This window comes from Pan paniscus, chromosome 12 (assembly GCF_029289425.2).
Source record: "Pan paniscus chromosome 12, NHGRI_mPanPan1-v2.0_pri, whole genome shotgun sequence".
NCBI classification, from domain to species: Eukaryota; Metazoa; Chordata; class Mammalia; order Primates; family Hominidae; genus Pan; species Pan paniscus.
The window spans coordinates 113781315-113808404 of record NC_073261.2 but is presented as its reverse complement, the minus strand read 5'-3'; the positions used below and the strand labels follow the sequence as shown (position 1 = coordinate 113808404).

General features: G+C 48.1%; 1 protein-coding gene and 1 long non-coding RNA gene across 4 annotated transcripts in view; one reads left to right on the top strand and one right to left on the bottom strand.

The window, feature by feature from the left end:
* The first annotated feature begins 998 nt into the window (after positions 1-998).
* TRIB2 (tribbles pseudokinase 2) lies at positions 999-26864 on the top strand. Of its 3 annotated transcripts, XM_063595047.1 has the most exons (4): positions 999-1120; positions 1362-2688; positions 7374-7666; positions 24446-26864. In XM_063595047.1, the coding sequence occupies exons 2-4, from the start codon at positions 2419-2421 to the stop codon at positions 24912-24914; spliced, it is 1032 nt and encodes a 343-aa protein (XP_063451117.1). In that variant the 5' UTR covers positions 999-1120; positions 1362-2418; the 3' UTR covers positions 24915-26864. The 3 variants fall into 3 exon arrangements, with proteins under 3 accessions (XP_063451117.1, XP_008950574.2, XP_063451118.1); XM_008952326.4 differs by lacking the exon at positions 1362-2688 and having other exon boundaries at positions 1014-1120; XM_063595048.1 differs by lacking the exon at positions 24446-26864 and adding an exon at positions 8744-8940 and having other exon boundaries at positions 1019-2688.
* LOC100994577 (uncharacterized) overlaps positions 21386-27090 on the bottom strand; it is a 189327-nt gene continuing 183622 nt past the window's right edge. The window contains exon 4 of the long non-coding RNA XR_008624421.2: positions 21386-21635. This is a non-coding gene — a long non-coding RNA (uncharacterized LOC100994577). The remainder of the gene's footprint in view (positions 21636-27090) is intronic.

Here is a 27090-nt window from a genome sequence, read left to right as displayed (position 1 = left end):
TCATTCACCAGGATATCTTAGATCAAGGCTGGCGTTTGAAGCCTCTGCCTGAGTTCAAGCCCCTTTCTTCCTGTGTTCCTGTCCAAGCCCGCGGACTGGAATCTCCCAAGGAAGTTAGGAATAATTCGGGGGGGTGGCGAAATGGGGGGTGGAGTGGGGCGTGAAACTGCAGCCTTCACCTGGCTAACAGAAGAGGACTCAGGACGCCCAGCACCCTGGATAGGACCCAACAGCGCTCCCTGGAGGTGTGGCTGCAAAGTTTTGTCTAGCTTGGCCTCCAAGGCCCTCCAGGCAATGCACTGGGAAGGGAAGAATTAGTGATTAAATTTGACCTGAGTCAAAAGATGCCTTCAGTTCCTCTTCTGCTGAAAACACTAGAAATACAAGCCCAGGATGTGGGGATCGGGGGCAAGCGGTGACACCAACTAAAAGGAAGCAATGGATTTCCTTTTAAATAGAGAGGAGGGTGTCGGAGAGATACCATGAAACGAATTCTCGAAACTCCAGGCAGCAATACCGATGCAAGCGCATTCTTCCAAAACAGAGCTCCTCATTCAGGGCCACATCTGAGCCTGGGGGCCCAATGCTCAGAGCGTGCCTGGCTTTCTGGGGAAAAGCGCCAGGAACATGAACGAGCTACGAAGAGCTGGAGCGGGCGCTGCGGGAGCAGCGTGTGGGGAACGGCTCGGGAGTCGCTGCTGGTAACCCCGGCCCAGCCGCCCGCAGCTGGGCTCGCAGCCGACACCCAGCGTGCTGCGCCCGGGGCCCCGGGCCGCGGAAGGATATTTCACTTTGTTTACCTCCCCGGCCGGGCGAGGGAGCTGCGAGGCCGGTGCTGGCGCCCCCGGCACGGAGCTGCAATGGCAGCGGCGCGGGGAGCGGCCCGAGGACTGGCAGCGGCGGGGCTGATTGATGGGCGCCCGGCGCAATGAGGGGGGCCCGGGCGGGGGCGGGGCGGGGCCGGCTCTGGGCTGAGCCAGTCGCGGGGGCGGCGGGGGGGGGGGGGCGGAGGCTCCGTGGAAATGTGTCGGTGACATTGAATGGGGAGACCGAGCGCGAGCGAGGCGCGCGCGCGCACACGCGCACTCACGGCCCCGCTCGCTCCGAGATCCCCGGCCACGTAAGTAACTATTAATACCGCCTCGCCGGGGGATGCGGGCGTGCTGAGCGCGGGGATTGGCCTCGGGCACCGTCGGCCGTCCCCTTTAATTTTTAAATACACGGTCCCCTCTTTTCTCTGGGGGGGGCAAGCAAGAAATCAAAGAAGGAGGAGACAAGCCGTCAATTTTCTCCAAAACAAACCCCACCGGGCAATTTGGTCTCGGGGTAGGGGGAGACGGGGTGATTGCAAATTATTCCAGGACGAGATCCAGTTCTCCAGCGGGAAAGGGGCAAAGGAACGCCGCGCGTTGGAAGGGCCAGGGACGCAGCTCCCCTTGCAGCGCCCGCAGGACCCCCGCAAGCTCGTGCCGGCGAAATCGGAGACCGCCGATCTGTCCTCGTTCTCTCCTGCACGTCTGGCTGCATTCGGAGGAAGACCTGGGGCGCGAGCGAGCGGCGACAGCATGAGCCTGTGCTGACCTCCGCGCGGCGGGCCGAGCCCAGGGCTTTGTCGCGGTACCTGCGCCCAGCCCGCGCCGCAACTCTGTGCCCAGCTTTTGCAATCTTTTGTTGGCAGCGCTGACCGCACCAAGTTAAATGCTCCCTTGCAATTTTTCTTTTTTTTGTTTGTTTGTTTAATTTTTGGAGAGCTCGCGATCTTGGAAAAGCCTCAGACGCCATCTACAGTTAAAACGTAGGTAACTGCCCTCTCCCGCACCCCCCCCCTTACACGCCCCCCACCCTTTCCACCAAAAAAAGGGGGTGCAGCGCGGATTCTGGCTGCCGTGCGTCGCCAGCCGGTAGACCCGTGCTTGTTTCCTTTCTCTTTTTGTTTGGCTTCTAACGCGTTGGGACTGAGTCGCCGCCGTGAGCGCCCCGAAGACTGCACAAACTACCGCGGGCTCCTCCGCCCCGTCTGCGATTCGGAAGCCGGCCTGGGGGTCGCGTCGGGAGCCCTGGCGCTGCAGCTCCGCACCTTAGCAGCCAGGGTACTCATCCAGATCCACGCCGGGGACACACACACAGAGTAACTAAAAGTGCGGCGATTCCGCACATCGCCGACTGCTTTGGGGTAACAAAAAGACCCGAGTTGCCTGCCGACCGAGGACCCCCGGGAGCCGGGCTCGGAGCAGACGAGGTATCCAGCGGCGCCCATTTGGGGGCTTCTAACTCTTTCTCCACGCAGCCCCTCTTCTGTCCCCTCCCCTCTCGCTCCCTTTTAAAATCAGTGGCAACGAGGCGCCTGCAGCCGCACTCGCCAGCGACTCATCTCTCCAGCGGGTTTTTTTTTGTTTGTCGTGTGCGATCCTCACACTCATGAACATACACAGGTCTACCCCCATCACAATAGCGAGATATGGGAGATCGCGGAACAAAACCCAGGATTTCGAAGAGTTGTCGTCTATAAGGTCCGCGGAGCCCAGCCAGAGTTTCAGCCCGAACCTCGGCTCCCCGAGCCCGCCCGAGACTCCGAACTTGTCGCATTGCGTTTCTTGTATCGGGAAATACTTATTGTTGGAACCTCTGGAGGGAGACCACGTTTTTCGTGCCGTGCATCTGCACAGCGGAGAGGAGCTGGTGTGCAAGGTAAAGGGCCAGTGGGTTGCTTTTTGTCTTTGGAAGGGGCCCGAGGGAGCGGGAGGGCGCCAGGCCCTCGAGTCTGGGAGAGGGAGATTCGCGGGATAATTACCGTGGCCTTATTAAATGGGTTTATTTATTTATTTGCTCAGGTTCGGTAAGTTGCGAAGTTTTTAGACCGTTTCAGACAATGGGGCGGGCTGCAGTGGGGGCGTTTCGGGGAGAGCCCGGGGAGGGGAGGGCGGCGGGACTGCGCGGGGGCCACGGACACGCGTGCACCGAAGGCTCCAGGAGCTCTCTGCGCGAGGCCGGGTCCCGCTGCCCGGGGGGGATTTCTTCCTGTGTCTAGCCCCCTCCCCTTCCAACAAGGATTAGGGAATCCCCCGGTAATTTTAAGACTGATGACTTCGTTCTTTTCGCAGCCATTGTTCTTAGCAGCGGGCAGGTGTTAAACCTTTGTTCCGAAGGTGCCCTTTAAAACAGACACACAAAGGTGCCCCCTTCGGCTGAGCCCAGGGGCCCAGCGCAGGGAAGGAGTTTACAAAGACCTTTCTTCTGCCTGGAGCCTTGAAAGGAGGGTTGGGGTGGAAATCAAAGCCTGAGCACTTTCTGGTGAATAGTGAATGCTTTGGGTCTTTCTCTCTGGTCTTGGTCTATCTCCCCATCTCTAGACTTCCCTGTCTGCTCATCCCCTCTCTTCCGTGCCCCCCTGAACACACACCTTTGCCTGTAAGGTTAAGAGGCTCCCGTTTGGAGCCCTAGGGATCCGCAGTGGTAATACCACTGCGATGGACACTTCGGTTTCCTTTTTTGTCTTTAACCCTGAACAGTGACTGGTTTATGTATATGTGTGTCTGTGTATCTTTGTGTGCACCCACCGGGCCCCAGACAAGTGGATGAGGGGCGAAATAGTTGCAAAAAAGAAAATAACTATAATAGAGCATACTACTACCCAGAATTGGACCTAGATCAAGGAATCTTTGTCACTTAATTTTAGATTTGCTGACTTTTTTTTTTTTTTTTTGAGGGGGTAAGGGGAGAGTGGGGGACCCATTCTGCCTTTGAAATGGTCACTGGGCACGGTTGTGCTGCAAATAACACATCGCGCTTTTGCCATTCACCACAGACTACTTTGTGGACTTGCCTTATTTCCTAGTGGACTGGAGTATTTCATTGCAAAATTTGGGTTTAGTGGAGATCTCCAGTCAGTTTTGCGATTGTTCAGTTCAGCCCTTAGGGGGAAATCGGAGACTCTTTAAATGTTGCCCTTTGCTTGTACTGAGCATTTGGTATTTTGCATCTTCTCTAAGTTATTGAGACCCAGAGCAACTGTGCCCGGTTAACCAAAATTCAGTAGCTGGATTGAATTCTCAGAAGTCTGCAAGGTTGCACAATAGGATAGTCATCCTTTGAAATGAATGAATTCCACAGAACTGCCACTCTTGTATGAAATATGCACAATCACCCAGCAGTGAATATTTTCATTCCTTTTGCTCAACTTCAGTACAGCATTTTAATATTTTTCAAAGGCTGGAGATGCTTTTAAGTATAGGGACTCTGCAGCCAAATTCTGCAGGGGCATCTGGCTGTTACTTCTTTGTTTAAAATCAGAGGTGACTCTGGCCTCTGCTCATTCTTTCTCCAGATTTTGCAAGACATATTTCACTTTGGGCTGACCTTACAGTGTCATTTGCAGACTTGTGCTCTGGCCTCAAATTGGACTTAATCTGCTGGTTTAGTTATTGCAAAGATTGAATCAGCCCCTCACCAATTACAGTGTGGCTGCAAGTGGATTTAAGTGCAGTATCATTGTTCTGCTTGACAGAGGTCATCCCTTTAAGACACAGCAGCTTCTGTTTTCCTGCCTTTTTACCATAGATGATGTGGGTGACTTCTTATGCAAGCATAGTTGTGTATCTCCTAAGAAGCTCCAAGAGAGTTTTATAAGGCTGCTTCTCTGAACTGCCCTGAGAGATATATATGCTGTGGTCTCTTAGCTTACTTTAAGGCTCAGTGAAATCTACACATTGAATCCAGTTCCTTTTGATGTCTTAGAATAGAAGGTTCATGTTTCCTAGCTGTGTGTTGACCAATGAAAAAATTCTTTGCAAAAACAGATCAAATGTAAAGATGCTATTTATTATAGGGGACTGCGTAGAGAATTCCATAGGACACTATTTGGAGGAATAGAGATTCCAGAGTCATTTAAACAAAATAATCAAGGCTGCTTATTGTCTCCATGTGCCTACTTTTGCTAGATGAATGAAGGCGCTTTAAGGAGTCTTTAACTGTATGTTTTCATGGAGATACTGGTAGCTACTGTGCAGATTGACATAATTACTATCTTGGCGGAATGGGTACTTTTTTTTTGCAAATGTTATTAATGATGGCCTAATCTTACTGCCTTATCTGAACTGCCACATTACATAACCAAGGCTCCAAATTAGACATGTAAAGAAGCTGGCACCAGGCTTGTGGCTTGATTTTGCACGTGAAGATGATGGTTTAAATACCAGTCCAAGCCCCTAAATACCCCTGATAGCTACTAATAAAAGTTTGGCTCCTTCTCGTGTGGGAAAACATAAGTACTTATTTTATTTTTCATACTCTGTCCACCATCTTGGAATTTGGTCTCTTCTACAAAAGGTATGGCTATATTTGAAGCTGCCACAAATATGTTAGTTTTTAAAAAATTCTATCTCCAGTTTTTCAGCAGTGGAGCAGGATAATAGGCTAAAAGTGCTGAGCAAAAGTCACCTTTTATGTTTTTGTAAATGCACCTGGAAACAGGAAGTAGATTATAAATAATCATAACTCTGTGAGCACTGGCGACAGAAGCTGCAACCCGGTATTTCAGAACACAGCATCTTCATTATATAATGCAGTGTTTACGTTAGCCACTGCAAAGCTTATTACTCCTTGAAATTTTTGAGGCTTCCCTGGGTTTCTGTTGCCTGCAGTCAGGGTGTTAAAGTTGATTCAAGCATTTCAGATTCCTAATTGAACAGGCCTCTTAGGTCACTGCTCTTGGGTCATCATTTGACAGTATCAGTGTGTGATTTGTGGTCTCTGGAGATGTTGAAGTATTCTTTCTTAAATTCTAGGTTATAGTGGCAGCAGCTGTGCCGCTTTTCTGAGATGCCTCATTATGGTTCATTCACAACATTACTGTTAACTTTGCTTCCTTGGCCGGGTTAGCAGCAACTCTCTTGAGGTTTTACATCCCTGTTTGACTCACAGATTTTGTTTCAATTTTTTGAAGCTTAGAGCAACTTAACTCATGGATTCTTAAATAGCAGTCTGTGGCTTTGGATGGGCTTCAGAAAGCCCGTGAATCCCCTTAAAATGAATCCGGTATCGTGCATGCATTTGAGAACGGGCATTGTCAGCTAAGAGGGAACAGAGCTTTTATCAGATTTTATGTGACATCAGGACCCAAAAAAGGTTAACACTGTTCTAAATCAACATCTTCATTTTATGAAGAGGAGAGAGGTCCAGTAACCCTAAGCTCTTTATCCATCTCATCCAGATTATTGGTGGCAGGGCCAGGATTAGTGCCTCAAGGTTGCCGACTTCCAGTCCAGCATATTTCCTACCACACTGCAAAATGATGATCAAAGAAAGTATGTCTAACTAGTGAAAAAGCGATTTAGGCAGCTAAATCATTGTGAACTGATAGCATGCAGTGTATTGTTAGGGCGTTCCTGCCTTAGATGCTTTCCAGCGAAGCTCACCCACGCATGCCCCTGGCTCACGCACACACTGAATAGATTCATCTTACCCACATCCCAGGCAGATAGAAAAACCACATTCCAGACCCAGGGACTTGTATTCCTGATTTAGTGGAGGTCTTGAAATGAATGAAAGCGCTTTTTATATAACCTCAAAAATTCTCTGCAGTGTTAATTTCTGTTAGGTCTGTTTCAAAAGGTATTGATGGTGCCTTTTCTTTTTAAGCAACCCCACAATGAGTTGGCATTTTGCAGGCTAATTTTGATTCATAGAAAATCATTGCATAACTGGTTCATTGAGTTAGATATCTGTGGAGGGAAGAGAGGAAGAAGCAAGGCTGCTTCCCTATTCAGAAGGATTGTATCGTATTCCTACCTCTGCCACTGGGGGCTTGAGTTTTGGCTCATTCTTGAGCCTCAGTTTCCATATCTGTAAAATGAAAGTATTGAATTAGAGACCATTGGGCAAAAGCTAGCTATTTATTCTCTTAGTTGCTCATGTGTTGTATAATGCCTGTTTATGTGCATTTCTTTTTTTTTATTTTTGAAGGTAAATAAAGTGTTGTTGGTGTCATTTGAGGTGGATCACTTTCTCTCCAATTTTGCCTTAGTTCTATAAACACGCAATTGGGCTAGAGACAAAAATAATGAAAATTATTATTTCTATACTGCATTACATTTTGCAAAGCACTATCACCTTCATTTTCTCATATAATCCTCCTAACACTGTGAGTCAAGTATCAGTTTCCCATGTTGTACGTAAAGATTTGGAGGCTCCGAGAGGTTAAGTGACTTGTTTAGTGCCACACAGCTGGTAGGAGGCAGGGCCAGTGTGGTCTGGGTCCAAGTTCAGCATATTTTCTGTCATCTCAAAAGCCCATACCTGTGGGAGGTGCAGCATTATGTGTTTTGGTTGTACAAGAGGCACCTCTGACTTTGGTCTTACTGTTAATCCTGTCGTAGGTGTTTGATATCAGCTGCTACCAGGAATCCCTGGCACCGTGCTTTTGCCTGTCTGCTCATAGTAACATCAACCAAATCACTGAAATTATCCTGGGTGAGACCAAAGCCTATGTGTTCTTTGAGCGAAGCTATGGGGACATGCATTCCTTCGTCCGCACCTGCAAGAAGCTGAGAGAGGAGGAGGCAGCCAGACTGTTCTACCAGATTGCCTCGGCAGTGGCCCACTGCCATGACGGGGGGCTGGTGCTGCGGGACCTCAAGCTGCGGAAATTCATCTTTAAGGACGAAGAGAGGTAGGTCTCATCCTGTCCAGACCTGGGTTCTGTGATGGACTGCTCCTAACAACAGCTTCCTAGAAAAGTCTTGAATGGACGTTTTTTTACTGTCTGTGGTCCAGATGAGGGGAAGGAATCTTAGGAGGGCAAAAGGAAGTGAATATTGCAATTTTCAAGTGTTTGGGAAAACAAATAGCTACTATTCTAAAGGTGTCATCTGGTGCTCAAAGGACAGGTACCAGGATATTCTGTGACCCAATGAATACGTATGATTAGGTGTCTTGAATTCCGAAGGTGGCTGCAAACCTCTTTGACATTTTCAATGCCAGTAAAGGCAGGGCCTTGAAAATTCTACCCGCAGAACACTCAGCACCCAGAATCAGTCATTTATAATTCATTCATCCATGCACTCATTCAGTAGCTCTTACCTAAGCTTATATTAGGTATTAGTCACAATTCTCAGTACTATTAATATCTAGATGAATTAGATAGCCAATGGACCTATAAAGGAAATGCTACCAGCTCAGAATAGAGGTCCGTGCTGGGTGGGATGAGAACTGGGGTGGTGGGGACATGTCAGTTCTCCCTAGGACTTGGAGAGTCAAGGAAGGTTTTACAGGAGGGGTGATTTTGGAGCCAAGACTCGAAAGATGACTGTATTTCAGGAAATGGTGGGAAAGACCGCATTCCAGGTGAGGAAACTGCTGATGCAAATGCATGGCACTGCAGAGGTCTTGGTTATTGGAGGAGACAGCTGGACAGGATGCAGGCAACTGGCTTATGCCATTAACTCATTACCTTCTATTTAGCAGACCCTGCTGGGGCCCTGCTTTCTCTCCCAGCCGATTTTGATTGTAAGAACTCCTTCAAGCCCTTTTTTTTCTTTTTAAGAATATGAGTTTAGAGGGACAGAGGCAACAAATCTGTATTCATTGCTCACCGTAGTTCCTGAATGAGGCCCCACATAATGTGGAGACCAGCTCATATCTTGATCTTTGCTTGTGAATGCCTTTACCTTTATTAACAAACTGAGAAGGGGCAGCTGTTGGAAGATCTAGAGTGTGGAACCACATTTACCTTTTCTCTTCCGCTCAGATGCCTCTGCCCGTGGAGCCTGGAGATGTTTCCCCTGGTTTTGCCTTTGATACCCTCTGTGATCTCGGATTGGTCCTTCGTCTGTTTCCACCCTCCCTCTACCAGCCTCATATTTCTCCTTCTGTTACCTTCTGTATGCTGTATTGGCTCTAAGGTCTTTTCAATTAATAATAAATTGGTGTATGTGCTTCTTTGAATATTCTCATTTAGAAGATGAATATATGTTGACCCCCAACAATACTGACAAAGGTATTCTCTCTACCCTTGTATGTTCCACCTTTCTTGGAGATTTAATAACTGCACCTACAAAAATAAGAGGTCATATTTGTTTACCTCTTACCATAAGGTTAAAGTTTAATTCTCTCTCCCTATTGAAGTGAATGTCATCATGTCCATTGTATAGATGAGAGCTCCAAAGTGCAACGTGGTGAAGTCCCAAAGTTACGGACAGGAAAGAGCAGAAGTAAGGCCACATTCACTAGTAAGTCAGCTCTCAAGAAATTCATTTGTCTGCCAGAGGGCATGGGGACAGCAAATGCCCTCTCTCACAAGGATCTGTGTTTTTAAGTGTCGTCTTTGATTGTGTTTCCATAGGGAGGAACTCTCGGGCACCAACGAGTAGAAGGAATGGCCTGTTCAGGGATAGGACCCCCATAGTGAATACATGTTTGTGCAAATGAGTAGAGCAGGGTGGAGGTCCCCAAGTCATAGAACATGGGAACAAAAGTGGACCCGGAGGTTGCATAGTCTGTGTGGCACTCTCTTGGTTTGCTGCCAGGAGGCAGAACTCCAGAGGTGAGAGCACGCCCCAGTGCACACAGCTAGCTAGGAGCCAGTGAAGCACAGCCAGGCCTCACCTGGGCTGTGGAGCGCTTTTACTCCCACCCAGCCTTTGCTTCTCCTTTATGAGTGTGTCGTCGCACAGCCAAAATCCTTGATGTCCCAGGATCCAGGGAAGAAGCTTCCAACCTCAGGAGTGTGTGCCTCTGACATTCCGTCTGGAAGTTACGTTTGACTTTTGCAAAAGAGCATGACCCTGTCCAGAGATAACCAGAAAGGAGTATCCAGTGTGAATGTGAAACCGAAACAATTGCCTGGAGTAAACATGTCAAAGCAAAATCCTTTTTTCATTTTCAAGAGCATTTTCCAAGGTAAAAAGAGAATGTAAAGGACTGTAGGGAGCTGGCCTATATAGTCCCTACAGCATGGTGGCATGTGTGATAGCCCCTTTGGCCATGCAGCCGTGTTGCCCCATGGGCCAGCCTTGAGGCTGATGCCCTGTAGGACCTTGGAGAAAATGAGAACTCCTCCATCTGATCAGTGAGGTTACTTGGCCTCATGGCAGGGTCACCTTGCTTGCTGAATGTTACACAGCCAGTCTGAGGGTGCAGCCAGCCTAGAAATCCTGTCATTCCATCCAGAGCTCTTCTTCCAGCCCAAGTCACATGGAGGTCCCAGTGGGCTTGCCTTTCAGGAACATGACAAGTGTCTGTCTGGGCAGCTCTGAGAAGGTCACCTCTGTTTTCAAGGACATTTTGAATGTTCTCAGCAGTAGCTGATTGATTGATAAAGAGCTTTTTTGTTTTTCTAAAATCCAACTATCAACTTTTTGTGAAAGGGGAATCATGCCTAGTCACCTTTTTCTTCTTGTTGTTTTGTATTTTAACCTCTCGATTCCAGAATGTGAAACTTCTGCTTTTTGTTCCACAATGTATTTCTCCTTCTCTGCCTCCTGGCAGCATTGAGTTTCATGGCAGATTCTCTTTTATTTGGCCTGCATGGTGGCCTACATGGAGCACATTGCCAGCACTTCCTGAGGGAAGAGTGTGAGGCCAAGTGTCAGGGGCCCAGGACCTCATTGGCTCCATGCTTGCTGCTGGGAACTCTCATCTTCCACCCTAATTGCATCACTTTTAGTGGAGCTAAAGCTTCCTTCTCCCTCAACAACATCGAAAGTGTAAGGAAGCAATGGGTTAAATTTTAAAGGCTTTTGGAAAGCTAAACCACAGAGTTAATGTCTGTTTTCTCACCTTTTGGGCATTGGTCCCATGGTGAAAAAGCAAAGAAGCAAATTTGGGAAGTGCTGCTTTATTCATCTTCTGACCATCACACACCTCTTTTGCGCATCAGTCTTCTTCTCAGTGATGTGCTTCTTGAACTCTGGTGATCTGGAAAGCGATCGAAAGTGCAGGCTTTACGTGTGAAATTGGCTGAGGCCCACCTGGTGCAGAAGAAGACCTGCCTATGGGCTGACTCCTTATGACTAAAGTTTCGATTGTGTGCCATCTGGGACTCTGTGTCCATGGCCATCCATGGAAACGTTGTTAGTGGAACTGTCAGCGCCTTCAGTCCAGTCCCCCACTGGTGGCTTTGCAGGCAGACACAGATGACACCCAGCGTTATGTTTGGACCTGATGCCAGCATGCCTTGTGCTGCTGGGTAGAAATGGCAGTAGCTCAGAGTCTTCTGTTTCCATTTTACTTTGATTTGAGTTTTAGGTTTAACTTCTGGCTCTTCTTAGCTACCTGATCTTGGATAAGTCATTGAATGTTTCTAAGCTGCGGTTCCTCAAAGCAGAAATAATAATGGCATTCCTGTCGGGCAGTTGTGAGGGTTAAATGAGATGATTCTGTGACTCACCGGGCAGGGCAGGCACTCATGAAGGGACAGCTGTTCCTAGAGTCATTGACGAAATAGTACCATTATGGGAGAGCAGTTCCCAGGACTCAGTGGGTTCTTGAAGAATTAAGTCGCTCGCCTGGGCAGCCTATTCAGTGAAGAGTGGCACCCTTGTGACATAGGGGTTCAGATTTAGGCCACATTCTCCTCTCTGGTTTAATTATAATCATTAAGTTAGTGCCAAAGGTCAAGTGCACCTGGTCTGGAACCTGAGGCTCAGAAAGGCCAGATAGACCGTATTTGCACTGGAGTAGGCGGCCACAGGCACATGTAGGGAGTGGAGGATCATACCCCACCGCGCCTGAATCAGCTTCTGTGTTGCAGGCCTTGGACTGCTGCTTCTCCTTCGTTCCCAGGGATGTTTGTGCAGGGCAGAGCCTGGTTCTTTTTGTTTATACTGCTGAAAAGGAAAACCTCAGGGCCCAGAGGCACTGAGCAGCATTTTGAGGAAGTTAATCTCCAATCCCAGTTGAACTCACCTGGCCACACCCTGTGCATCCACAGTTCGTGTAGTAAAATCTCAGACAGTCTGTGTGTAGTAGCGGCCACCCTGCTGGTTACGGCTCAGAATCTGATAGAAGGCAGCACCCACATCCCCAAAGCGCGTGCCCTGTGCACTCCGCCTCCCCCTCTCTGCTGTGGCATTGGGGTGACCTGCTTGATCAGTCTATTCTTAGAAGCCCCATGTTTCAAGCCCCTCCAATTCCATTTTAATTCATGGGAAGGCCTGAGCTTGGGAGAAGTCCTGTTACTTCTATGTAGAGTCACAGCTGCTGTCTGGATTCCAATCCCTGTTCTTGCACTTCTTAGGAAAGGACCTTGAAAAATTACCTAAGCTTTGTGCCCAGACTGCCTCATCTGCAAAGTGGAAATAACAACAAGGCTTCCATCATGGAATTAAATGTATTAATACAAGGGAGCCCAATGCCTAGCACACAGTCGGCCATCAGCAGACTGGAGCTCCTACCTAGCACACAGTCAGCCATCAGCAGACGAGAGCTCCTGCTGATGGAAGCCTCCTCTGCACTCAGTGTCGCTCTGTGGTCACAGGGCCAGTTCCCTGGCTCACTCAAGATGCGAAGAGCCCTTTGAGCAGGTGCACCCTTATGCTGCTCAAGGAAGGTGGGTGGGGCCTTGCTCCCACAGCACTTCCTGTTTGCTTTTGCCCATTGGATTTCTCTCTGGGTTCAAGGCTTCCTGCCATCCCTCTGCCACTCTCTGCCTCAGTCTCAGTTCAGTGTTGACATTTCCTTGCACAGAAGGACCCCATGTGAACTGAGAAACATGCCTCTTTACATGTTTCTTCTTTGGGTAGAAGATCTTTATCTCTTGATGTGACAGGTTTCATTTCCTCCGCTTTGTGGAAGCCGGTCAGTACCCGCTTCAGCAGGGGGGAAGCTGCGACTGTTTGCAGGAACTCAGTGGCCCGGGGGCTTTCAGTATAATAAACGCCACCTGCCCAGATTCACAGACCTGTGCCTCCCTGTGGGGTGGAGGCCTTTCTCCTTCCCCCACCAACAGAGGTCAAGGCACTCTTTCTCAGCTCTTAGTATCTTTATTGGCTCTTCCTTCAGATCTTCAAGTTGCACCCGCCTCCATTGAGGTCTCAGTATCTAACAGAGTACAGAGGGCAGGCATGGAAACCCTGGAGACCAGACTCAGCTTTTCTTTCATTAAAAGCTGTGTACATTTTTTCAAGTTGTAGGCGCTTTGTATTTTGGGAAAATACCTTTCGTTTTTGCTTTGAAGGAAATGGAGCTCCTGGAATTCCCTTATTTATGAGAAACCCCTTTATGTACTTGAGGTATTGCCAACCTTTGGGGAAGGCTGGCGAGCCTCCTGTTCCCCAGGGTGGATCAGTGATCTCTCTCCCATAGCACTCCCTTTCCTCATCAGAGCTCATCTCCTACTGTATTCTGATGGTCCGTGTGTGCATCTGTAGACTGTCCTTGTCCCCTGCTGGGGGCTTCCTGGGGACATAGGCTGTCTCATGTTCACTGCTCCTGGAACAGGTTGGGCCTTGCTATTTGTTGACGGAATGTCTCCCTTTTTTGAGTGGGAGCGGCTCAGATTGGATTCTAATGACAGAAAGAGAGAGGCAGGGGTAAGTAGAGTATTGGCGTCTAGGTCATTGCCTGGAATCAATGGGAGCCCAGAAAACTTATACATCCCCTATGGAGACACCTTTTCAAAGAGAGCTATTTCCAAAGTTTCCCATCAAGTGAGAAATTTACCCATCATTTCCCTTTTAATTTAATGATTTATGCAGAAGTGACATTTATTTAAGACATTGTTTTCAGTGTCTATGGCAGGCTGTAATTTTATTCATGAAGGGCTTTTCTAATCACGGTTAGAAAGGGGAGAGCTTCCTCCAGGTTCCATGCTTATAAGTAGACTAAATAGTAGGTATTCTTCAGCAGGATTTCTTGCTGGGCTGCTTGTACTTAGTAACTAGTTGACGGGCTAGTGTGGGTCCTCAAGCAAACCAAGCAGAGGCACAGTGGTCAGATTTTTTTATTACTCCATTTAGCCCTATGGTCTTAGCCTGCCTTCTCTGAAATCATGAGAAGAGACAATATATTAATATGTTAAGTGCCCAGCACAGTGCCTGGTGCACTGCAGCTACTTGAATACATAGCCGTCATTATTGCTATTGGGCATCCTCTGATGTCATTGAGCCTCATAACCCAACAGCCCGGAGATTCAATTATTTATTTAACAAATATCTATTGAGCACCTATTATGTGCCAGGCACTATTCTTGGTGCTGGGGACACTACAGAGCCCAGTGAGAGAGAAACCCTGTTCTCATGAGACCTACATTTCAATGAAATAATATCTAGGGCCCACCATGTGTTTTACTCATAACATGTGATTCACCAATTTAATTCTAATTAGCTACTGTATTTAAATTAATCAATTTAAACCCAGTGAGTAAGATACTCTTATTTTCACCGTTTTACAGATAAGAAAATTGATCCTCAGAGTCTAATGGCCAACCAGTGGCAGACCTGGGGTTGGTACCCAGGCCCCTGGCTCCAGAGCCCAAGCTTTCAAATACTAGGTTGTCTCCAGGAAATAGACAACAGGTAAAATACCATCTCTTATGCCCAACCCTGAGAAAGAATTTTCTCACGCAGTTAGGCAACAGGTGTGCACCAGGAGGACCTGACTAGCCAGGGTCAAAACTCGGCTCACGACTCAGTTTTCCTGAGCAGTCATGGATTGGGCCACCAATGAGCCAACCCTGCGGGCAGTCCTATGTCCTGTTGTTCCATTCTGTGGGGTTTTTTTTGTTTTGTTTTGTTTTTGTTTTTCCCCAGGGAACTATACAATGGGCTTCATTTCTTTTTCTATCCCCCATACCTAGCACTGGACTTAGCAGTACTTAGGAATGTGTGACCATTGATGCCGTGGATATACAAATAGCCCCTTATGTCCCAGTGGCATTAATATCATAAGAAAAATCAACTAGCCATATTGACAGTAGAATGCAGTGGATGGAAACTCATTTTCAATGTTTTTTTCTACTCAATACTCTTGGGAGTTTCCCTAAATCATGAAACCGAGTCCAGGCTATTTGAAATTTCTTTGGACTCTAGACATTGCCCTGCTTAAGAAGAGTCTTGCCTAGATGCCCTGAACTCCAGATAGAATGTTGGAGTTGGGGAATCTTAGATATGGGGGTCATTCTATCTCGCAAACATTTATTAAGCACCTACTCTGTCCTACGGTGCTAGGTGTTGATGGTACAGGAATCAGTACAAGAGAGTCCTTGCCTAATGGATGTAATGATTATTCAATAGTTATTTAGCTGTAAGCATTATTTAACAGTTCCAACAGTGGAGTACGGTGTGGAGAATGGTCACCTCCGGGAGGTGATGACCTCCTGCATGAGGTTGGCTTGAGTGCTGTAGTAGGGATGGGGAGGTCCCAGAAGGCATGAGTCAAGCCGGAGGCACAAAGAGCCGTGTGTAGGGAGGGCTGTGCTGCTGGAGGGTCCCCTGTGCCAGGACAGAGATGAGGCTGAGTCCAGGGCCTGAAAGACACACCCCTCACCTCCAACTTGACCTGAAGCCCAGAATGAACCATTGAAAGGTTTTTCTGGATGGCAGGGACGGGTTTGTGATTCCGGAAGTATATGTGAAGGATGAACTGGGTAATAGCAGCCGGGCATGGGTTCTAGGAAGAAGTGGCTCAAACTGAGACTGTGGCAGTGGGATTGAAGAGTTGGGGGCAACAAGTGGGGGTTTAAACCCGACACTTTTATCTTTACAAACAATGAGGAGGAGAGTGGGCTTACGCAAGGTCTCAGATGTGTTCGTGGCACAGCCAAGTGCAGGACCCAGGTTTTTCGACTTGATCTCATTCATTACGTGCCTACGCGCCCATCTCCACAAGCCTGTGTGGGGCTCCCTGTCAAGTGCAGCGCCCCCGTCTGGCCCTGCGAGTGGGTGCAGAGATGCACTCACAGGCCTCCCTGAACTCTGTGAACTCCCACCCCACACCTGGAACAAGACTGGGAAAATTCTGGATCCTGAAGCACTCCTAAGCCACCGGGCAGGGCAGCAACACCACCGCTGGGTGCCCCTGGCCAGCACTGAGCCTGCGGAAGCTTTGCGGAGAGGCCAATCCACTGATATGGGGGAGGAGGGATTCTTCAGGAGCCATGGCTGAATGTCTCAATGCAGGGAGTGAATGGAGCATTGATGAGGAATTCCTGTCAGCATGGCTTCCTCTTTCTTGGGTTTCCCTTTCTGTTCCTATGGCGACAGGATGGACTTCCTCTGTGAAGCCCTGGCGGCCTGCAGGCTGTGCTTGTGTGGTGTCTGCATGGGGGCGTGGGAAGGTGTTCGGGTACAATGAGACTCCCCTGTTCATCCAGGCACCATGGATGGGAGTCGGGCAGGAATGTGCACCTGCATGCGGACAGGGCAGGGGTTCTGTCGTGGCCGGGTAGATGGCACTGCAGAAAACCCCTGAGTATTTGAGTCAGATTGGGTTTCCCATCCCAACTGTGCTATTTCCAAGCAAGTTCCTTCATCTGTCTCTAAGCTGCTGTAGTCTCCTGCATCAAATCGATGTGGGCACACCCACCTTCCAGATTGTGTGGTGTTGTAAGGTCACAAGAGGCATATTCTCTCCCTATAGACATCTCTCCCTCCACCACGATGCCCTGAGATGCTTCCCCTGTGGCTCACCTGTTGCTCTCCTTGCTAATTTGTGGGCCATTTGAGGTAGGAGTTGGGGTGGTTCACTGACTCTACAAGACTTGGTGCAGAGGTGGCTCTCAGAGGTGACTGTTGGAAAAGTCTGTGCATACATGAACCAGAATTAAGTGAACGACAATTTATTTGGCATTGTTTAGTGGCCTGTGACATTCTAATGCAGCTGCCAGGCCGGCATGATGGTGCCAATGGTGCCAGGTGGTCCTTCCCAGGCCCTTGGTAGCAGCCGCCCCGGGCGGGACCCTGGCTTTCACAGCTGGACTGGCTGCCCAGAGGACTTTTTCAGTAACAGTCAGGGCAAGGTCAGATCTGGCAGCAGCTGACCTTTTCACTTGACCCTTAAGCCTATCTGGACCGCCTGACCGGACGGCCTTCAGTGACTTCTCTGGATTTCACTGACCTTAGGCCACCGGACTTCCCATCCCTACCAGGCCCACTTTGTCTGGCTGAACTCCCAGCTCAGCCCCACCCTGGCCCACCCTGTCCTGATCTCTTCCTGCCAAGGGCCCACGGTGCTGTTTAAAGATTGGAAAATACGGCATGATTTGCTTGTGGATACTATTTTTGATCTTGTGGATTGAGCACTAAACTTGGAGTTAAAAACTGGGGTTTGAATCCCAGCTCTGCCACTGGCTTGCGAGGTGGCCTTGGACAAGTCACATCTACTTTCTGTTACCTCAGTTTCTTCATCCGGTAAATGGGCAGGTCTAGTCACCTGTACCTACCTCATGAGCTATAGCAGTTAGCTGTGAATGGGATGGTTTTATACCAGATCTAGTGCTGAATAAACTGCACCAGATTTGTCTCCATCATCTCAGGGTCTCCCTTTAAAAGTTTTTCTTTCTTTGGCCCTAAGTAAATCAGTGATTTTAGTACCAGAATGTATTTTGGAAAGGACAATGGCGTTAGAGTCCAGACGTAGATTCAGAGCTCAGCTTGTTCAGTTTCTCTGTGTATGGCCTAGGGCATTTAATTCCCTGTGCCTCAGCTTCCTTATATATTAGGAAGCATGCATATACCATACTTGTCTTTTACTTTGTTTTGAGAAATAAGGATGCAAGCTGTAGTAATCTCAGCATCTTATAGATGCTTCACACATAGTTTCTATTATTGTTACTATAATTATTATTAGGATATCATATGGTGTGTTGTAATCACTAGAGCTTAAGAATTAAAGGAAACTTTAAAATCTGGAATTCTGAAGCTAGACGAGCCCTTTTCAGGCCCTGTAGCTATTTGTTCTTATTTTACAGAAGGGAAACTGAGGCCAAAAGAACCAGGGGCCACACTGGTAGTTCAACTTAGTGGCCCAAGGGAGCTCTGGAGCCTGTGCTGAGAGTGGATGGGGGTGGGGGGAGAATCGGGGCTTTCAGTGCCGACCTGTGCTGTTCCACAGATGCTGGGAGAGGAACCACACCCTGCTGCTTTTGGCTTCCTCACCTGGCACCGGGATCCGGTGACACAAGGCCTGGCACTGGGCTGGGCCGTCATTGAGTACACAGGCTGCCCACGTGTAAGCCTTGTTCATTCAGCAGGTTGAGAGCAAAGCAGGCTGTTCTCTTCCTATGCCAGGCACAGTTTGCAAAAGGCCTGCAGGGATCCAGCTTCTCTGGCCAAACCAATCCTGCCCCAGGCTGGTGGCTGGCAGGGAGATGTCTCTTCCCCTGAGAAGTTACTGGAGATAACCATTGTCATTTACAGCGTTTTAGTCACAAAAATTGCCACTACCCTCCACCCCTTGTCTCTTTGGGGAATGTTTATTCTTCTCGGACTGTCTCTGGTACCACCACTTCCCGGAAGCATATCCTGATTACTGTAGTCAGAACTGAGTAAAGTGAGGGGACTGGGCTGGGCACAGAGCTGGGGAAAAGCATTCCAGCCCGCAGGAGGAACAAGTGCAAAAGACCCAGGAAGGAACGAGAATTCACATCTACGGCCGTATGCTGGGGACTTGCATTTCGTGCTTCCTCACCTGTCTTCTCCACTAGGCTTTTGGGTTGAGGGTAGGTGCAAAGGTTCATTCTTAATAGTAAGATCGATCATTATTGTTGCCCCCAGTTTTTTGCAGATCTACCATGCTAGGCTCCTCGGTAGATACCATACTTGCATTATTACAGTTAATTCTCACAAAAACGGAGAAGGTGGGTGTTACTTGTCATGTCTGTCTCCCCAGTGCCTAGTTGGGGAACTCAAGCAGAGTAAATGCTCGGTAAATGTCTTTTACATGCCTGCATGACTAGTGGGACATTTGAATTACTAGGTCCACAGATGCTTCTGTTGGTTTTTATGGAAATCAGCTCCTTTGCCTGGAAAATTCATAATGCCCAGACTGTGAGGGGACATGAGCCATTGTAAGACTGTTCATTCATTTCTGCTCCCATTTCTGACATGTGCTAGAGCCCCACCAGGGACTCCCCATACACATTCTTGAGACCGTGACTGGCAGCCCTCTTTCCCAGAGGAGGGAGCCAAGGCCCAAAGACCTTCAGCAGCCTCCCTGCAGTTACACAGCAAGTCCACAGTGACCAGAGCTGACACTCACCCCCGCCTGTCGGACCTCCCTCCATTCCTCTCGCGTGGTATGCATCCTGAAAGGTCCTTGTTGAAAGACGTAATCCAGACCAGTTGCCTTGACCCTTGCCTAGAAGTTTTGTAAACAAGTTCACAGTGTTCTGAGAAGGAAGCAAGGTCAAAAGAATGACCTACCAAGGCCAGCAAGCCTGCATTTCCTCCCCATCCTTTCTCCCGGCTTCTCTTTTCTTTTGCCCCTCTCCTGCCTGGGATGCAGATTCTCCCCTAGAGAAAGAGCAGGCTCCTGCCCCAAGGATTGGCTGTCCCCTGACACTGGGGAAGCACATGTACAGCGCACCTTGATGGAGCCTAGTGAACTGAGCAACCCCAGTGTGGTTTCCTCCGCCAGCTGCTTGAGTAGGTGGGGTCAGGCCTAAGAAAGGTGAGCGCCCAGCCACTGCCTTGCCTTGCCAGCCGTAGGAGCCTACTCAGACTCTCTGAGCATTAGGCTCATTGTCCATGAGAAAAGGAATCATAGTACCTGCCTTGGAAATGGATCTCCTAAACTTTAAAGAGACTATACGTGTAAGTGCCTCGCATGCATTAGGTACATAGATGCCATCTGCCATTTGGTACTTTGTAATTTTCAAGGCCTGATCTTGAACCCAGGTCTCTGTGGCCTCAGGACACTGCTTTGCCCTCTGACCTGGGCTGGTTTTTGTGGCTGTCCTTCTGCAGCATGTGCCGAACCAAATGTGACAAGCAGACCTGGGCCCTCCCCACTAAAATTTCAGCCTCTGAAGGAAAGGAGCACGAAGTGTTGGATAGATGAGCTTAGGGGCAGCTGGTATTTGGCAGCATGTGGGATGGTCTTTTCATTTTATTCTCAAATTCATGAAGTATCGGGCCTAGATTCTGGGTGCTCATCTTGAGGTAGGAAAGGTGAAAGGTGAACTCCAGCTTGGGGGAAGGCCAGGGTTAGTAGACAGAGTGGAGGCCTTAACCATTTTCTGAGGCTTCCAGAAAGAGGGGTTAGGATGCTTTGAATGTGGGGACACCTGGGGGCAGGAGGAGTTGAAGGAGAAAGTCAGAATCTAAAATTGTGACCTGGAAGGGGATAGGAATGGAGAAGGGCCTCAGATTTGGTCAGAGATGCGACAAAAGTGAGCTGACACAGTCGGGGAAGCACAATCCGGGTGGGGAGACACTGTGGGAAAGGCCTCAGAAGGACTGGGGTCAAGCAGGGCATGTGAGGAACAGCAGACAGGCTGGGAAGGAGTGAGAGGGAGATGGTCGAGGGTCCCTTGCACGAAAAGCTTGAGGTGGTGAGCTCTGCACCCTGACAAGACTGAGCGAGGAGAAATTCAAGTCCCTGTAGTCATATCTCCCTCCCATCTTTACTGACAGATGCCTGATATCCCCACCCCCTTATCACTATGGGAGATTCCTTGATGCTGTCATTTACAAAGCCCATCCTCTGTAGAGCTCTCATTGACTGCCACTAAACCCTGGCCAGGTAGACAGAGCACCGGCCCTTGTTCCTTTCCCGGTGAGCGCACTGAAGCTCCCCCTGGGGTCGACAGCAGGACTGTCCCTGTCATTGATGGATTGTGTATCTGCCCTGTGCCAGGTACTCGTCTAGGTACTCAAGGTACAGCAGCAAACTTAAGTGTTGTTCTCTGCGTACAAAATGACATCAACCACATGCCCATGGGCTCTTGGAGGTGGGAAGTGAGGTGATCATCCCGAAATGATCACCATAATGATACATAGTAAATCATGAAATGTAAATATACAATATCTCCCATGCTGAAAAGAGGAGGAGGGCGTGCTCCGTAATGTAGGATGGACAGGATCAAGTTTAATAACCTTCATTCGAGCAGAAACAAGACAAAAGTGAGCTGTCACACAGTTGGGGAAGCACAATTAGGGCAAGGGGACACTGTGGCAAAGCCCTCAGAAGGACTGGGGCCAAGCAGGGCATGTGAGGAACAGCAAACAGGCTGGGATGGAGAGAGAGGGAGTGTGGCCCAAGAGATGGTCGAGAGTCCCTGGGGGTCACCCTGCAGCCGTGACCAAGCCCTAGGCCTCCACCTGGATGAGCTGCATCACCACTGCAGGTTTGGGGCAGAGGAACCTGGGCAAAACCTGGGCCCTTTGATACCAAGATCCATGCTTGTTCCACTGGACCGCCCCTTGTCCCACAGATGGGAGAGCTTGTTTTTCTTCTTACTGTTATTTCCACAGTTGTAATTCTTTCCATAGCTATTCTGCTAAAACAGTGAAATTGGAGGTGATGAGTCTGGCTTGCGCTGGGTAAGAATGGGATAGAGGAAGCAGTGGAGAGAACTCACGGTGCCTGTGGTTCGAGATCCCCGCCTTCCTCCTCCTTTCCTCTGCCCCTTGGGTTTCACCTTTTCACCTCCGTCCCATCTCGACAGCTAGTAAGTCTCGTGGGCCAGCTCCAGCTGCCACCTTAGATTAGGAAATGCAAAAGGACAAAAGACATTTGTTTTTAATCAGCTCCATTCCAGATTAGCACATGTAGATCCTTCCTGTTTTTGTAGAACATTAGCTATAGGCGCCGAAGACTATGTATTCTATAGATTATAATAGAATGTGAGTGAGCACATAAAAAAGGGAGAGATGAGTATTACAGAATCCCAGAATGATAAAACTGGCAGAGACTTTAAGACTGCCTTGTCCAGATGTTTGCATGACAGTGTAAATGTACTTAATGCCAATGAAGTACACTTGAAAATGGTTTAAGATGGTACATGTTATTTAGTGTCTATTTTACCACATAATTTTTTTTTAAAGACTTCCTTGTCTAGTGCTCCTCTTTAGGTCTGAAAAACAGAGAAGTTGAGTGACTCAGCCATAGCCACACAGCAGGTGAGAGACAGAGCCTAGCCTGGAAACTGCCTTCCTAGCTCTTAGCCCAGTGCCTTTTCCCATGACCACAACTATTGTTTGTTCGTTGGTGGAAATTAATACGGAAAGTAGTCACTCCTTGAGCTTTGAACTCCTGTAATCCAAATATGAGGCCTTAGAGTCAACCCGGGATTTCACTAAACCTTTTGCTGTAGAGAACTCCCAGCAGCAATCTTTTGGTTAATTTGAACCTTGCCCCCCTTCTATGGCTCTTAGTGGCTGTGGTGATCACGCTGAAAGGCTAAGACCTTCAGGCAGACGGAGGAAGAGAAACAGCAGGAGATGGACTTGAGTCACAAGCTCTGACTTATGACCCAATGTGGTTTTTCCAAGCTCTTTCTTATTCAATGCTTACTTGAGCTTTTTTTGCACTTCGGGGCAAACAGGGCAGATGCTTGCACGTGCGCTTGCATGTGTGCTTTTGAGATGAAGGAAATACGTGATGTGAGTGAGACAGCCCTTGTGGATGCTGTCTTAATCCTAACTCCAACTCCTCCCCATCCCTCCTCACCTTCTCTGCAAGCCTCCAGGGGTGTGATGATGGGATAGATTAACTGGGTTTTTGAGACCCAAGGACTACCTACAACTTTCTGAGGCAGTGCCCTAGCCAGGAGAGTCAGAGGAAGATTTCAATTTTGAGCACGGGAAGGTAGCAATTCCTAACTTTCCACTCAAAGAACAGTAGGGCAGGAAAACAGGAATTCTTAGGAGGCCCCTGAGCTAAGGAGAGGAGGCTGGTCTAGGAGCTTGGGGCGCTGGGTGGAGGAAGCTCTCGGTGACTTTCACCATAGCCTTGAACAAGTCACCGCGCATCCTGGCCCTCACAGTAGATTAGGTATAGTTAATGATAAGAATTCAACTCACTTCCAAAAGTATTTCCTGAGCACTTAATTTATGTCATACACAACGATGACATCAGATCTTACTATGTAAGGATGCGGCAGGCAGTTTAATGCAGGATTTCTTACCTCTTTTCTTAAGCATACCCTGGAGAGTCCTACTTTCCTGTCAGCAACCAGGATGGACCTTAAATGGCAGGGAAAGACTGGGGGTAGGATGCCTAGTTTGAGAAGGATCTTGGGCTCATGGTTCTGTTCACACACACCCTACGCACGCAGACACGTGGGAAATTGGAATCACAGATGTGCACAGGCAGAAGATGTGGGTGACCTTCATCAGATGTTAGAACCTGGTCAAGGACAAGGCCTTGGGAGTATGAGGGGCAGGACAGAAGACAAAGGCAGCAGGAAATCTGGGGAAAGAAGATGGTTTTGTTTTTCTTTTTTGAGACAGAGTCTTACTCTGTCACCCAGGCTGGAATGTAGTAGTGCGATCTCAGCTCACTGTAACCTCCGCCTCCCGGGTTCAAACGATTCTCCTGCCTCAGCCTCCTGAGTATCTGAGATTACAGGTGTGTACCACCACGCCCTGCTAATTATTACATTTTTAGTAGAGATGAGGTTTCACCATGTTGGCCAGGCTGGTCTTGAACTCCCGGCCTCAGGTGATCCACCCACCTTGGCCTCCCAGAGCGTTGGGATTACAGGTTTGAGACACTGGGCCTGACCAGGGAAAGAAGATGGTCTTGATATGAGGGTGTCAGCCTCAGAAGGACCAGGTGATAGGAGTCCACTCCTGCTTGAACATTCCCTGCTTCCTGCCTGGTCCTAAAGAGAGGCACCTGGTATAGCAGAAAGAGCAGCAGCATCAACTTAGGAAGATGTGGGATCAAGTCTTCTCCATTTCCCAGCTAACAGGTTTGGGGAAGTTACCCGAACTCTCTGAGTCTCGATATTCTCATCTGTAAAATGGGATATTAATATCCTACATGTCTAATACAAAGGGCTGTAGTGAGGCCAAAATGCAAGTAAGGTGAAAGGTCTTTGTGGACTGTGGTCTGTCATGTTAGTTACAAGTCTGCCAAAAGTTGTAGACAAAGCTGTGGGCTTCCTGGTTGGTTAGATCTCGGTTTGAATTCTGTGGTGCCCTATCATTATGCAAATGTGACTTTGAGAAAGCTAGTTAATCTCTTGTTCCCTCATCACAGGGGTGATGATAATGTGATTCATGGTTCGCTAAGGTGCTCAAGGTTTGAGCTCCCCAGTGGATTATCAGCTGCATGAAAAGACCTTGTCAGTCTTGTTCACCCATGTGGGTGTCCTCAGCCCTGGAATAGTAGCTGGCAGCTAGAAGGTGCTCAGTGAGTAATGTTTGGCTGGTCAGATGAATGCGTGAATGAATGAATGTGAATGAGGAGTCTTCAGAAACACTATAGTCGGTTATGTTATGATGCTGGTGGTAACGTGTCTCTGAGCACCCTCAGGAGCTTATGTTTTCCTCCTTTCTTGCAGGACTCGGGTCAAGCTGGAAAGCCTGGAAGATGCCTACATTCTGCGGGGAGATGATGATTCCCTCTCCGACAAGCATGGCTGCCCGGCTTACGTAAGCCCAGAGATCTTGAACACCAGTGGCAGCTACTCGGGCAAAGCAGCCGACGTGTGGAGCCTGGGGGTGATGCTGTACACCATGTTGGTGGGGCGGTACCCTTTCCATGACATTGAACCCAGCTCCCTCTTCAGCAAGATCCGGCGTGGCCAGTTCAACATTCCAGAGACTCTGTCGCCCAAGGCCAAGTGCCTCATCCGAAGCATTCTGCGTCGGGAGCCCTCAGAGCGGCTGACCTCGCAGGAGATTCTGGACCATCCTTGGTTTTCTACAGATTTTAGCGTCTCGAATTCAGGATATGGTGCTAAGGAAGTGTCTGACCAGCTGGTGCCGGACGTCAACATGGAAGAGAACTTGGACCCTTTCTTTAACTGAGCTCATGCCCCACGGAGACTTAGCAGGTTCCAGGAGTGAGCGAGGGCAGCGGAAAGGAGTTCTTCCAGGGGACACGAATTGCCTGGCTGAGTAGCAAGAAAGACACTCACACTCTTAAGTTTCTTGGTTCAGAGCAGGAAAACCTTCAAGGAGCTGACTGACCACGTAGCATGGGGGCAAGAGGCGTGGGATGGGGATTGGGGTGAGATGGATGGGAGCCCGCTGGAGCTTGTCTTCCCTAACATAGCCTGGGAGACCACCCCTTGCCACTTGGGCCACTTCCACCTACCCCACTTTTCATTTTGTTCCAAAATAGTTGCAGATCCTGACAGAATCAAAACTCTCTGCCTCAAACACACATCCTGGCATCGCACTGTTAGCATTTAACTTCTTGTTAGGATTCAGGGAAGGAACAGTTGGCCAAGATTTTTTTTTCTTTTAAACAAGCCAACCACCTAGCTGGTAATTAATGAGGTTCACTTAAAAAAAAAATTCGGTGCACACAGACTGACATGAAACCTGGGTGCTACAGTAAAAGAAAACAAAAGTCCAGTTTGTGTCTCTTAATCGCTCACTTCAACTCATTTCTTCTAAATAAACTATTTAATATCCTGGTCAGGAAATGACATGTTAATGCTTTGCTCCCTGAAGGGGGAAAAAAATCTGTCCTTTAACAAGCTATTCTGTTTTGTGTCAATTGGTTCGTGGCAGGAAGCTATTAGAAGTCAAACGTCCAGATGCATTACTGCTATCTTAGTTTAAAGGGGGAAAGAAAAGGGAAGAAGAAAGGAAAAGAGAAATCCAACTCCTTTTTCATGTTTTGCTTTTGAACAATGAGGGTTTGTGTGACAGGCATTCCTCTTTGCTGAGATGATAGCAATGGCCTGAGATTTTAGCAAGCTCCTGGAGTCTGATGCTTTTGCAGTACTCTGATCGCAACTAAACATTTGTCTTTGTTTTATTAGAAACTAGTGAAACAAAGCAGGTTGTCCCACATGTATAAAATACAGGGCAGCTATTTAGTTTTCTTTACGGAGAATGATCCTTTTGGCTTGTAAGGCCCTCTGGTTTGGACAAAAACCCTCAGTAGAGACAAGCGGGAAGGATAATTAGCTGAAAGCTATGATGATATAAATAAAAACAGCTCTCTATCCCAATACGCACCTTTGTATTTTCAAGAACTCTTCTATTTATTAAGGAAAATGTCACATTGTGATGTATTAAGCCAGTACTTCAATTACGGGTTGACTTGGGATGACATATTACATGCTGTAGTTAACATTTATAATTCTTTTTCCTTGTTTGAGTATTTCTGTCTCTGAAATAACCTTTTACTTGGCTTTTCTAGATAGCTTTATTTGATTTCGAGTGGCAAAATGTTTTTTATTACGGCTTTTCTATTGCTGTATGATACAGAACTCTTTTGGCATAAATATTTGTGTTCCCAGTACCTCACTTGTTCGGATTTGACTGCCTGTATATGTTTTGTGAAATGGTCCTGTTTTTGGGTAGGTGACACGTGGACTCTAGTATGTAAATGTTACTTGAATCTGTGCTTCATAATAGTGTGTGGCATGTATGTGCAGACTCTTGGATGCTTTATGCCTGCGCAGCAGGAGCCCTGTCCTCACATTCCCAGGAGGGCGGCTTCACCCTTCGTAACCAGGAGACAAGGCGGCCATGGATTTGCCCTTGATTCTATTTTGCTAATGGAAGATAGAAAGGAGAGAAGGTTTTTTTTTTTTTTTTTTTTTAACATTCTGAAGATGGTGCTGTGTCAAGAAGGACCTTTTTTTTCCCCTCTCCCCTATTTTTTAAGTACCTTGGAGGAGGAGAGGTTGGTGACATGCATGGTGGGGATCTATGGCCTCTGGTGCTTTGTCCTGTATTTGGTTTAACGTTTTTGTCCTAATCTCTTCAATCAATAAAATTGTGCGTATTTAACTAAAATGCTGGAGTCTGGAAAATGATGATTTTTTTGCCACCTGTGCTTTGTGGTCACCACACACCAGGCAGAAGCTCACATTTTACAGGCATTTGCTCTTTCAGGGTGAGCCACTGCTACTACTTTTAAGACATGGAATCCCCCTTTCATCATATTGGGGCATATGCTGTCCAATCTGGATGCAATAACTCACACCGAATTAATCATCACAACAACTGTAGGTGACCTAAC

Coding starts and splice junctions, on each gene's coding strand:
- TRIB2 (XM_063595047.1), top strand. CDS start 2,419: ATGAACATACACAGGTCTACCCCCATCACAATAGCGAGATATGGGAGA. Junction 2,689..7,373: donor GAGAGGAGCTGGTGTGCAAG/GTAAAGGGCCAG, acceptor ATCCTGTCGTAG/GTGTTTGATATCAGCTGCTA. Junction 7,667..24,445: donor ATCTTTAAGGACGAAGAGAG/GTAGGTCTCATC, acceptor CCTTTCTTGCAG/GACTCGGGTCAAGCTGGAAA.